Source organism: Nannobrachium achirus, assembly GCF_963921795.1.
Source record: "Nannobrachium achirus genome assembly, chromosome: 2".
Classification (NCBI taxonomy): Eukaryota; Metazoa; Chordata; class Actinopteri; order Myctophiformes; family Myctophidae; genus Nannobrachium; species Nannobrachium achirus.
This window is the reverse complement of record NC_137811.1, coordinates 48,635,196-48,647,454: the sequence shown is the minus strand read 5'-3', so window position 1 is coordinate 48,647,454 and position 12,259 is coordinate 48,635,196. Positions and strand designations below refer to the sequence as shown.

The 12,259-nt window shown below is 46.4% G+C and overlaps 1 protein-coding gene across 1 annotated transcript in view; it reads left to right on the top strand.

Annotated features, from left to right (window-relative positions):
- The first annotated feature begins 6,684 nt into the window (after positions 1-6,684).
- Positions 6,685-12,259, top strand: part of LOC308305960 (RNA-binding motif, single-stranded-interacting protein 3-like) — a 182,897-nt gene continuing 177,322 nt past the window's right edge. Inside the window, exon 1 of the mRNA XM_080750859.1 lies at positions 6,685-6,819. Within this exon, the coding sequence (XP_080606985.1) occupies positions 6,745-6,819 (75 nt within the window). The 5' untranslated portion in view covers positions 6,685-6,744. The remainder of the gene's footprint in view (positions 6,820-12,259) is intronic.

Here is a 12,259-nt window from a genome sequence, read left to right as displayed (position 1 = left end):
TACAGGAGGCATGCATAAAGGAGTCATATTGTCGACGCGAGGGATATCCCACTCGCGCGCTTGAGGAACCACATAAATGTTTGACATAACATTACTGGTTGCTGATAAAAAACCTGTGATTGACTACAGAGTCCTGACAGGACTACATCAATTTTACAGGAGGCATGCAAGATGGAGTCGTCTGTGCAATAGAGTTGGACAGAAACAGACTTGTTCTTTCAACAGATTTATCTGGGACACAAGAGGCATATACATTGACATTCTCATCTTCATTTCCCCGACGCGGGGAAGGCCTTTATGTTTGACCCTTGACGAGGGCTCATTAGTAGGCCGGCAGAATTTTGTGACTCATTGTTAATACATTGCATTGACCACGCGAGGGATATTCTCCTCGCGTGTAAGGGGAACCATCTAAATGTTTGACATAACATTACTGGTTGCTGACACAACCTGTGATTGACAAAGGAGTCCTGACAGGACTACATCAATTTTACAGGAGGCATGCAAGATGGAGCCGTCTGCGCAATAGAGTTGGACAGAAACAGACTTTGTTCTTTCAACAGATTTATCTGGGACACAAGAGGCATATTCATTGACATTCTCATTTTTATTTCCCCGACGCGGGGAAAATAAACGTCCTCGTTTGGGGGGAGGGGAACCGGGTGACACCACGGACCCCTGCCCCAACACAATCCCCCTCTACAATGTCCGCAACTAAAGCATTTTCCCCTGACAGGGGAGGAACTTTTACGTTTAATACCTGCGCTATGGCCTTCATGCTTGTCCCGTGACGAGGGCTCATAGTAGGCCGACAGAATTAGTGACTCATCGTTAAATTCATTGCATTGTTCACGCGAGGGATATTCCCCTCGCGTGTAAGAGGAACCATATAAATGTTTGACATTAACAATACTGGTTGCTGATAAAACCCGTGATTGATTAAAAAGTCCTGACAGGACTTTCAACACTTTTACAGGAGTCATGCAAGATGGAGTCATCTGTGCTAGTGCAATAGAGTTGGACAGAAACAGACTTTGTTCTTTCCACAGATCTATCTGGGACACAGGAGGCATATACATCGACATTCTCATTTTCATTTCCCCGACGCGGGGTACAGAAAATAAAACGACGTGCCCACCACTCTATACTGGGGTCTGACAGAACCCAGAAAAGATTGTGCTTGTGTAACTTCCATGAGGATTGTAGCGCTTTAGTGAATCCAACATCTCCGTTGCAGAAAACCAAAGTCCTCTGCCATCGCTCCACCCGCTCCACCCGCTTGACTGGCGGGTGGAGGGGCAGTTGAAGTGCTGGCGCCGCAGGGGCCTTACCTTTCACTGTAAAGACAGGGCGAGAGCCATCCTCCTCCGCCATGTCCTCCTCCTTCTCGTCCTCAGAGTATCCTGAGTACGAACCCTAGCTCTGACTGGAGCTCAGGTCCGATTCGCGCCTGAGGGATCGGACTGCTTTGTTAAAGTTCACGTCGAAGGGGACGTCCCCGACGGTCACATCACAACGCTACTCTTTAGGCACCGCGCCCGTAGGAGAAATGGTCACCGGAGGGATATTGTTAGACTTCTTAGTCACCTTCCTCGCGGTAACTCCGCCAGACCCGCCAGCTCCAGTGACAGTGGAGCTAGCTGCGGTCGGCTGCACGGCAGGCGGTGTCTCACGTCGCTTGGCGCCATCTTGACCAAGGCGCGCTGCTGAACAAGCGGTGCCCCGGACGGCAGCGCCGCACCTTGACTATCGGTGCGGGTAACTCCGCCAGACCCGCCAGCTCCAGTGACAGTGGAGCTAGCTGCGGTCGGCTGCACGGCAGGCGGTGTCTCACGTCGCTTGGCGCCATCTTGACCAAGGCGCGCTGCTGAACAAGCGGTGCCCCGGACGGCAGCGCCGCACCTTGACTATCGGTGCGGGCCGCCTGGGGCGGACAGCCTGGGCTGTAGGATCCAGAGCGTTAAGCCCTCCTGGTGGAGCGCAGGCTCCGAGGCCTGCCCTAGCCAGGTGGAACCGATGTACCATAGCGAAGCAGTGTAGTTAACGTTAACAAGGAAGCTGTCGAGCAACGAGCTAACGGCTAAAGCTAGGCCAAACTTGGTTCAGGCAGAAACATACATTCCCTCGGCAGAAAAGCAAGAGGGACCATAGCGAAACATGTAGCTAACGTTAACAAGGAAGCTGTCGAGCAACGAGCTAACGGCTAATGCTAGGCCACGCTTGGTTCAGGCAGAGGCCTTAACAAGCTAACAGCAGAACAAACATACATTCCCTCGGCAGAAAGCAAGAGGGTTCATAGCGAAGCAGTGTAGCTAACGTTAACAAAGGAAGCTGACGAGCTAACAAGCTAACGGCTAAAGCTAGGCCACGCTTGGTTCGGGCAGAAGCCTGAACAAGCGGTAAATTTCTTTGTTATAGAAAAGAAAACCGTCGGTTTAGGACGGGACAAGAATAATTATTCTTAAGTACGGGTATAATTCTACACTCGCCGGTGGGCGACTCCAATGCCACCGCTTTAGGCTAATGCGCGAAGAATAAAATACAAAGGCTGAGTTTCAACTTATCTGAATGTGATATCGCAGAGAGTGAAAAGAGAATGTTACTTCCGCCTCCGGGGGCTTATATAGCCTGGAGGCGGGTCACTCCGGTTTGAGTGACAGGCCCTTCCTACCTATGTTAGTACGGGAGCTGAAGTAGTTTCTCTGAATGATCGCCAGGGGGCGTCATTACCCAAGTGGGAGGTCATCCTGGAATATTGACAGTAAACTAGAAATACTGAGCAGTAAGCAGGCAACAGAAGAAGACATCAGCAACAAAGGCAACAACAAAAGTATTTTGTTTACTGTATTTTAGATGCATTTTTCCACAAAGTCTAGAACAGGCAGCATACTTCAAAGGAAGGCAAGTTTGTTTTTCGGCTTGCCTAAACCAAAGAAGTTCTCTGCAGACACGATTCTTTTATACTTGATGCTGTTCCATTTTGGGTGCTGAATATTGCATTAGTTAAGACCCAGCCGAGCATTGTTGTGAGCTTTTGCGTATTTTTTGCTGTTTTTGAAATAAATAAAACATTTGTTAAATAAATACATCTAAAATATGGATGCAATGGTTAAAGGTAGGGTATACGTGATCTTTTTGGGTAAAACACATTTTGGTTAACCTCTATATTCTAATAGCAATTGATACAGTATAGAGCAGGCGTCTTCAACAGGGGGTCCAGGACCCCTAGGGGGTCCCCAGAGTTACTACAGGGGGTCCTCCAAATATTTGAGTGATAGAAACCTTTTTTTACTATTTTTTTTATTTTAACCACTTGAACCCCAGTGTCCATATTCTGAGAACTTTAGCCAAAAATAGCAGATCTACAAGCTCAAAACGCCTCGCGCTGCGAGGCGTTGTGAGCTTGTAGATCGGCTATTTTCGGCTAAGAGGATTGGTGTAGAGGGGAAAAAGAGCAGACTAAGTACAGAGTGAAAGGTTATTAAGTATTGACGGTTCAAGTGGTTAAATATCTGAAAACACACATTGACATGAATCCAAAATACACTGTCAAACAATGAAACTATGGAATCTATGAAGAAGTTGTGGGGGTCCCTGCTTCATCTCTCTCAACTAAGGGATCCTTGGCCTGAAAATGTTGAAGACCTCTGGTATAGAGTGTTTGTTCAATAAGAAGGGTATTCCCGTCTTTACAGGTCTTTAAAAAACTGAAAATACATTTTCAGGTTAGTTGCCAATTTCATCCAGTCAGGAGATAAGGCCCATTTATCAGCTCCAATTTCAAAAGTGTTCCAGTTTCAATTTTGTCTGCACATTAATTTCTTTGTGTAATCACTTCCAGTTTCACTTGTTTGTCCCGTGTCCTGTTGGAGCTGTCTCTCCTGATAGGGTTAAATTGGTATCCCAACCTGAAAATACATGTTCTGTTTACTAGACAGCTGGAGAGACCTTTACTGGACAACCTCTCTATAGCAATGATTACCATCAGAATAGGCCTATAGAGCTATTTTATTTTATTTTATTTTTGTATATATTTTTTTAAACTCTGATATTTAAACATCAAATATTCCAGTCAGTCTACACTTCATGTATTTCATTCAGTCTGACCAGAAGCAGTGATAAAAACGTCCCCACCGGTGATAAAAATGAATGACCTGAGGGGCATATCAAAAGCAGGGGCATGGATTCCCCCCAGCAAATCCAACCTTGCTTTTCTCCATCGCACGCACGCACGCACGCACGCACGCACGCACGCACGCACGCACGCACGCACGCACACACACACACACACACACACACACACACACACACACACACACACACACACACACACACACACACACACACACACACACACACACACACACACACACACACACACACACAGCTGCCAGACAGTTGAGCACTGCCTTTATGCATGGCTCACTGTGTGCTTATGTAAGACCACTACTTAGAAGCAGGTTACATCACATACCACACAGCACTGTGTCAGTGGGTCACTATGCCACATGGCCACTGAACTATAGAGCACTTGGGTGCGTGTGTGTGTGTGTGTGTGTGTGTGTGTGTGTGTGTGTGTGTGTGTGTGTGTGTGTGTGTGTGTGTGTGTGTGTGTGTGTGTGTGTGTGTGTGTGTGTGTGTGTGTGTGTGTGTGTGTGTGTGTGGTGTGTGTGTGTGTGCGTGCGTGCGTGCGTGCATTACTATATTCTGAGGATCACATATTTAGATTAGAGTTAGAGTTTTCACGTTTCTTATGCGCCGATGTCACACCCTGGAAAATAGCCTACACTAAAAACGTAATCTTGTACTGTTGGTCTGTGTGTGTGTGTGTGTGTGTGTGTGTGTGTGTGTGTGTGTGTGTGTGTGTGTGTGTGTGTGTGCGCGTGTGTGTGTGCGCGTGTGTGTGTGTTCAATTGATGCTGCCTGCATACACCCTCTGAGTTATATCGACACTCAGGATTTTACAACACATTATAGGGAATGGCCTCTATAGAGTTGCCCTTTAATGCTGAATTTAATTACTTTTTCTTTTTTGTCTAATGAACAACTTGCAGTGGATCACCAGTAGGGGGACTCTGCTCCTAATTCCACTTACCAAGTATTTATTCTCTCCAATGCTCTCCCCCTGGCTCCTCCTTTCTACCAGCAGTACAGCCTTTTACTCTCTTATGTTATCTTTCAGTCACACACGCATGCATGCGCGCGCGCGTGCACACACACACACACACACACACACACACACACACACACACACACACACACACACACACACACTTGAGAGGGGGCAGGACCAACCACTCCCACTGTTCTATAGTTCCATGAAAGAGAGAGAAAGAGAAGCGAGAGAGAGAGAGAGGGAGAAGGAGGAGCGTCGATGCGCTGAAGCCGAGCCCCTCTATGCCTCACACACGGCAGACGGCAGCACCCGGTCACACAAACACTCTCTCTCTCTCCCAGTCACATGCACGGTTGCACACACATACCACACACACACGCGCGCGCGCACAAACACACACACACACAGACAGTCCCCAACACTACCGCCCGCACACGCACACAGCGCTGGCTGGCAGACGCGGTGGGAAGCAAGCCATCAGGGAGAAAGCCTGTGAAGAAAGAGAGGGATCGCAGAGGGGAAGAGAGAAGAAAAGAGAAAAGAGTTGGAGGAGGCACCTTGTGGATCAGAAGGGATTTTCCTCTCCCTCTCTGTGCACATATATATATGTGTGTGTGTGGTGTGTGTGTGTGTGTGTCTGGATAAGGCTGCCTTCTTCCTGGACAAGAGGAGTTTGTATTTTTTATGCCCGCAGGCTTTTCCTTTAGTTTTTTTTTCATCCTTCAACCCGGGTTCTGTCGTTATCTACCTTTCCATCTATCCCTGGAGCTCAACAAAAGGAGTGAGTGATTGAGAGAAAAAACCCCAGGCACATCTTCAGCTTCAGCTCCAGACCACCCTCTCTCCTCCTCATCCTCCTCTTCTTCTTCCTCTCCTCCTCCAGCGTTCTCCTCCTGTTGTGTGAGTTGATCGCTGATTGGTCTGATTGGTCTCGTAAGGATACAAGCGGGAGGACAGTGTGTCTACAGGATACAGCCTGGCTCCCAGCGGGATCGGGGGTCCAACACTCATCTTCTGTGTGAGAGAGACACAGAGAGAGAGAAAGAGAGAGACAGAGACAGTGGGAAGCGAAACGAGGGGCATGTGCAGGGCAGCAGCGAAGACAGAGAGCGAGCCGGGTCTTTAGAGCAGACGGAGAGCAAGGAGCCGGCATTCAGACCTCATCCATCCCTTCTCCCTGTTCCTCCTCTTCCTCCTTGTCCTTTATACCCTGCCTCCGATCATTCAGTCCTTTCAGTCCTCTTCACCTCCTCTTCCTCCACCAACTCCTTCTCCTCCTTCCCCTGAATCCCTTTCTCCTATCTCTTTCCAGACCCCCCCCCCCCCTCCCCTCCCCTCCCCGGAGAGAAAGCGTTTTGCGAGGTTCCTCGTGAGCCCCAGAGAGACAGTGATCACACTACTGTCTCCTCTCCTATCATTCCTCCGCCCGTCCAATTCTCCTGTCTCCGCGTCTCACACCTTTTTGTACAGGAGCGAGATCTCTCTCTGACTCGTCCTTTTTTTACGGTGAAGCGCGGCTGGAGCAACAATCAGAGGGATTGGGCCGGGCCAGCCCTTACAAGTGACTGTTCCCTGCCTGCAAGCTTCTCTCTCCAGCCCTGAGGATTCTTGAACTGGATTCCAGCTACATGGGAAAACGTTTGGAGCAGCAACCAATGTACCCCCAGTACACCTACTACTACCCCCACTATCTACAGACCAAGGTAGGATGGAGGTTTCTGTAAGGTGTTTTTAACCACTGTCAGAGATAAGAAACAAGGGAAATACATCTGTAAAAGAATTGAAAAAAATGTTTTTACTTAACCCCATCAAAATCATCTTGGAGAAGCTCCCTGGTTCCTGTTGTCCTTATACCTACGTACAGTTGATGGATGAGAAGACAGGAACAAAGTCCAAGTGGCTTCATGTGTTTGATCTTCTGATACTGTATGTTTGCTTCAAGTCAATTGGATTTGGTTGTTCGTTTAACTATGGGCCAGGGCACACACAATGGGCCTGACCTTGGTGGGTTTGCAAAAAGGGAAAGCGTATTAGAATTTTAAGTTAGCCAGGAGGCTCAATTAATTCTGTCTGGTTCAGAGACTAAAGCAAGCTGTAGGTACGGTCGATTTGCAAGAGCCCACGACTTGCCAAATACCGTCCAGTCCCCCCTTACAGCCATCCCCCAGTGCACTGGTATCATTTAGCTGGGCCTGTCTTTCTTTCATTCTCAGGACGTGACTCCATCCACCCCTCTGACCCCACTGCTTCTAAGTTCAAGTTCAGGGCAAGGGGCCCTGCCCTGTTCCAGTCTGCTGCCTGTCACTGTCACCCACCCACCCACACACACACACACACACACACACACACACACACACGCACACACACACACGTCTTTAAATGCCCCCTCCCCCCCGCCGATCCACCGTGACTATATAAACACTTGGACACACCCATGATAGCTTGTTGTAGATGTGATTGTGACATGTTTTATTCTTTGTTCTCGTTCTTGCTGCTGTTCACAGTACAGTACATGTACAGTACACACTCACTAACGATGGTATTTGTCATCCTGGATCCTCCACCTCCAAGAGGAGAAGGATTGATTACTAAGACCTGATCGATTGGTTCTACATGGTTTCTCTAGGCCTGTCATATCCTATGTCCGCTGTGATTCATTTGTGTGTCTGTTGTTGTTGTTGTTTCATGTCTGTGAGGCTGCGTGTGAGGAGGAGTTGGCAATATGGAGTAAAATATACTTACCTCTTGTTAAGAGAGAGGGAGAAGTGAATTTAAAAGTGTGATGGGGTCGCAGAGAGAGATAGAGAGAAAGACAGAAAGAGAGAGAAAGATTTCCATAACACCTAACGAGGAATGTATGCCTAACATCTACTGTATGCTTCTTAACGTTGTTGTTTTTTTTTTTGCATCGTGAGGCATTGTGTCCTTGTAGATCTGCTACTTTCACTACTTTTGTGCGACACTTTTGCATGATGAAGTAGGGCTTTAAATAAATAAAAAAACATACAAATTTTAAACTTGGAGATACAAGGTTTCTGCCTCACAGTGACATTATCTCTTACCAGATGTTTATTCTTGCGCTGACATTACACTTTAAAATAAGCTCAAAATCGATTGTGTAATTAAAAAACACAAGAAGTGGCATCAGTGGCGTGGTTCATTTCGAAGTGAACAAGACGTATCATGTTTCGTCTGGTCAGTATGCGCTGATACTTGTTTTTTCGCATTCAACACGTCACCTCGTTCTCTATGGGTGTAGATGTCACCGTGTCACATCTCGATGTCATTTTGTTATTTATCTCCATCAGTTCAAGGCCATCTCGTCTTCCCTCAGTATCTGCAACAGGCATCTAGCCCCCCCCCCCCCACCCCGCAACACACACACCCTCTGTTGTCAAGGTCATTTCAAATTGGATCCTACCTTCCCCCAGTGTTCCCTGTAGCCGATGGCTGTGTGTGTGTGTGTGTGTGTGTGTGTGTGTGTGTGTGTGTGTGTGTGTGTGTGTGTGTGTGTGTGTGTGTGTGTGTGTGTGTGTGTGTGTGTGTGTGTGTGTGTGTGTGTGTGTGTGTGTGTGTGTGCGCGCGTGCGTCCGTGCGTGCGTCCGTGCGTGTGTGTGTGTGGGTATGTCCATGTGTGCTGCACAGGGATGTGTGCGTAGGAGAATAGCATCCAATGTGAATTGATCAGGTACTGGGGTGTTGCGTTGCATTTGTCCATAACTGTACAGCACATGAGTTTGTGACGACGTCTGAACTTGCCTCTGTATTCTCTGCATCACGTGTGTCATCTGTATGAGTGGACACTTGAATGAGCGTAGTATAGTATAGTATAGTATAGTATAGTATAGTATAGTATATAGTATATAGTATAGTATTAGGGCTGTCACAATTATTACATAATCGTCTAATCGCAATTATTGTCATAATCGTCATAATCATTGAATTATGTTAATAATGTTCTTATTTTCAAAAATAGTGGAAATAGCAGATTTACAAGCTCTACAAGATCTACAATGCGACGTGTTGTGAGCTTTTAGATCGGCAATTTCCACTATCAATGTTCTTCTTCAAGTATAAAGTTGTCAAATATGTCAGTCATTTCTTTATTTAGGTTATGTGTCATATCTGCCATGTGCAACTTCAAAGCCAAACAGGAATGTAATTGTCAATGACAGAAACACAACTAAATGGTTAATCGCAATTATTCGAGTGACAATTAATCGTCGTGTAAAATGTCATAATCGTGACAGCCCTATATAGTATATTATAGTATAGTATAGTGTGTGTGTGTGTGTGTGTGTGTGTGTGTGTGTGTGTGTGTGTGTGTGTGTGTGTGTGTGTGTGTGTGTGTGTGTGTGTGTGTGTGTGTGTGTGTGTGTGTGTGTGTGTGTGTGTGTGTGTGTGTGTGTGTGTGTCCCGTGAACAGTGATTCCCTTCCATGACCCCTTCACAGAGCAGCTTGCTGTCATTAACGCTCTTAGAGTCCCGGGAGAGCGTGTGTGTGTGTGTGTGTGTGTGTGCACGTGTGTGTGCGCGCGTGCGTGCGCGCGTGCGTGCGTTCGTGCACGCGTCACAGAGTTGGAGACCCTGTGGAATATCCCAGCTATACATCTATGGACCTTGACACCAAGCTGTGTTGAGTGTTTGATCTATCTGTGCTACACTCAATGACTGTGCGTGTGTGCGTGCGTGCGTGTATCTGTGCACCGTGGGTGGTTATCACACACTTCTCAGGTTTGTTACAGTGTGCAAAAGCTGTGAAACAGTGGGCTTGGATTTGTTGAAGATATTGCACTTGAGATGTTGCGTCATGTCCAAAGAGATGGAGAATGACTCCATCTCTTTGTCTCTTTCTTTCCGTCGCTCTTCTGTCTGTCTGTCTGTTTGTCTGTCTGTCTGTCTGTCTGTCTGTCTGTCTGTCTGTCTGTCTGTCTGTCTGTCTGTCTGTCTGTCTGTCTGTCTGTCTGTCTGTCTGTCTGTCTGTCTGTCTGTCTCTCTCTCTCTCTCTCCCCATCTGTCTCTTTCTCACCCTCTCTCTCTCCCTCCCTCCCTCCCTGTTGCTCACTGATCTGATTGGAGATGTAAATGGCCTCTTATTAATCTTGATTCCACCGAGTAGAGGCTCTCCTCCAGAGGAAATCAATGTGTGTGTGTGTGTGTGTGTGTGTGTGTGTGTGTGTGTGTGTGTGTGTGTGTGTGTGTGTGTGTGTGTGTGTGTGTGTGTGTGTGTGTGTGTGTGTGTGTGTGTGTGTGAGAGAGAGAGAGTGCATGCGCAGCTTTGTATTGTTAGCAAAAGCCTGACAATAGCCCTTTTTAAAACTCTCTCTCTCACACTCTCTCTCACACACACACACACACACACACACACACACACACACACACACACACACGCAAACACGCACACGTACACAGGTAGTTAAAGAAATTACCTGCTTAAACTAACAATGCTTAGCCAGATGACAGATTGTGTGTAAATGTGCGGCTATTAAACCAAGAATGCCCTCTCTGCCTCTGTAATGGGCTATAGGTACAGTTAGTGTGCATTAGCCGGGGGTGGAGAGGGACTCTGAGATCCCTTATGCGAGCCGAGTGGCTCTTAATCATGTGCCGCCTGTGAGGGGTGGGCTGTGGGGGATGAGTGGGGGGTCATTGGGTTTACTTGGAAGCACCAGCTGCATTGTTGCATTCTGTGACTGATTTTCTTCATCCTCTTCACCCTTTTTGAACCTGACGTCCCTGGGTTTGGGATGTAATTATAGCCCCCACCCTTATATAAAAAATCACACCCGTGTGAAGTGGAGCTGTGTGTGTGTGTGTGTGTGTGTGTGTGTGTGTGTGTGTGTGTGTGGATCATGTGTACCGATTTTTGTGACATTTGAAGAAAATATGTAGGAAAAAGAGCAAAAAGTGTGTTTTGGAGAAAATTCAAGATGGCGGAGAATCTATCATGGCGCAAATGGGCGTGGCCTATATGGGGAGATGCGTCATGACCCAAGGAATCCAGGGAAAAAATATTTTTAATTTTCCGACCTACGGTTCAAGAGTTACAGGCCAAAACGTAAAGTGGGGTGTTATGGCGCCACCATGCGGCCAAATGACACAATTTTTTTTTATTTAATCCTTGAAATCATTATGAACCTCCTCTCCAAGTCTTGAAACTCTAGCCCCTATGGTTTGCGAGAGACAAATAATTGAATGTGAGTTTTTGCGATTCCCATTATAAGTCAATGGGGAAAATTAATTCACTAATAAATTAATATCAATTAAACTATTGAACCTTTCTCTTAGCAAGAGAAAGGTTATTCCCGAGTAAGCCGGTCGATTTGACATATGGCGCGAGTGTGTGGTGGCAAAACTGTGGGACTAGTAGCGTGCCGAAGTTTAGGAAGTTCAGGCTACATACAGACACACACACACACACACACACACACAGACCCACACGGCCACGTATAGGGAGCCTGTGCTTCACACAGCTCCAAAAACATTTGCAAAAGTAGTAGTATCAACAAGTCCACAACACATGGGCCTGATTCATCAATCTGGTCGTAAATATAGTGTAAATAAAGTGACTAAATCTGGCTTTAAAAGTGAATATTTCTGTCCTGTTACCTTCAAAATCTCTTCAAAATCCTGACAAAAAAATGTTTTGCTGAATCTGACCCTAACTTGGGAATTGTCCGTAAGATCAAAATATGGGCGTAATTTGGCCGTAAAGTGCTTGATGAATCGGGCTTTGTGATTGAGCTTTTAGATCACTTGTTTTCACGCAACAATGACATACGGCAAAGAATATTTGGGCTTAAGTGGTTACGTGAACGAGAGGAATGATAGGAAGGTAGAATGTAGTTTCCCTTACCCCGAAGTCATTAGTTCTAATCAATAGTTCCAAAGTACATTCTATACAAACTCAATCTTGTGGAGGCTGAGTGTGTTTATTTAGTCGATATATATCTAGTATTTTATGCATTATTATAACATATCTTCTCACAAAGCACCACTATCTCACCACATCTGCAAATAGTCAGATATGTTAATATTGCATGGCTGGGCGATATGGGCAAAATCAAATTGAATTGAATTGAAAAAATAACTAGACAAATTTGTGACAATATTGTTGGGTTGATTATTGGTTGTCTCGCAATA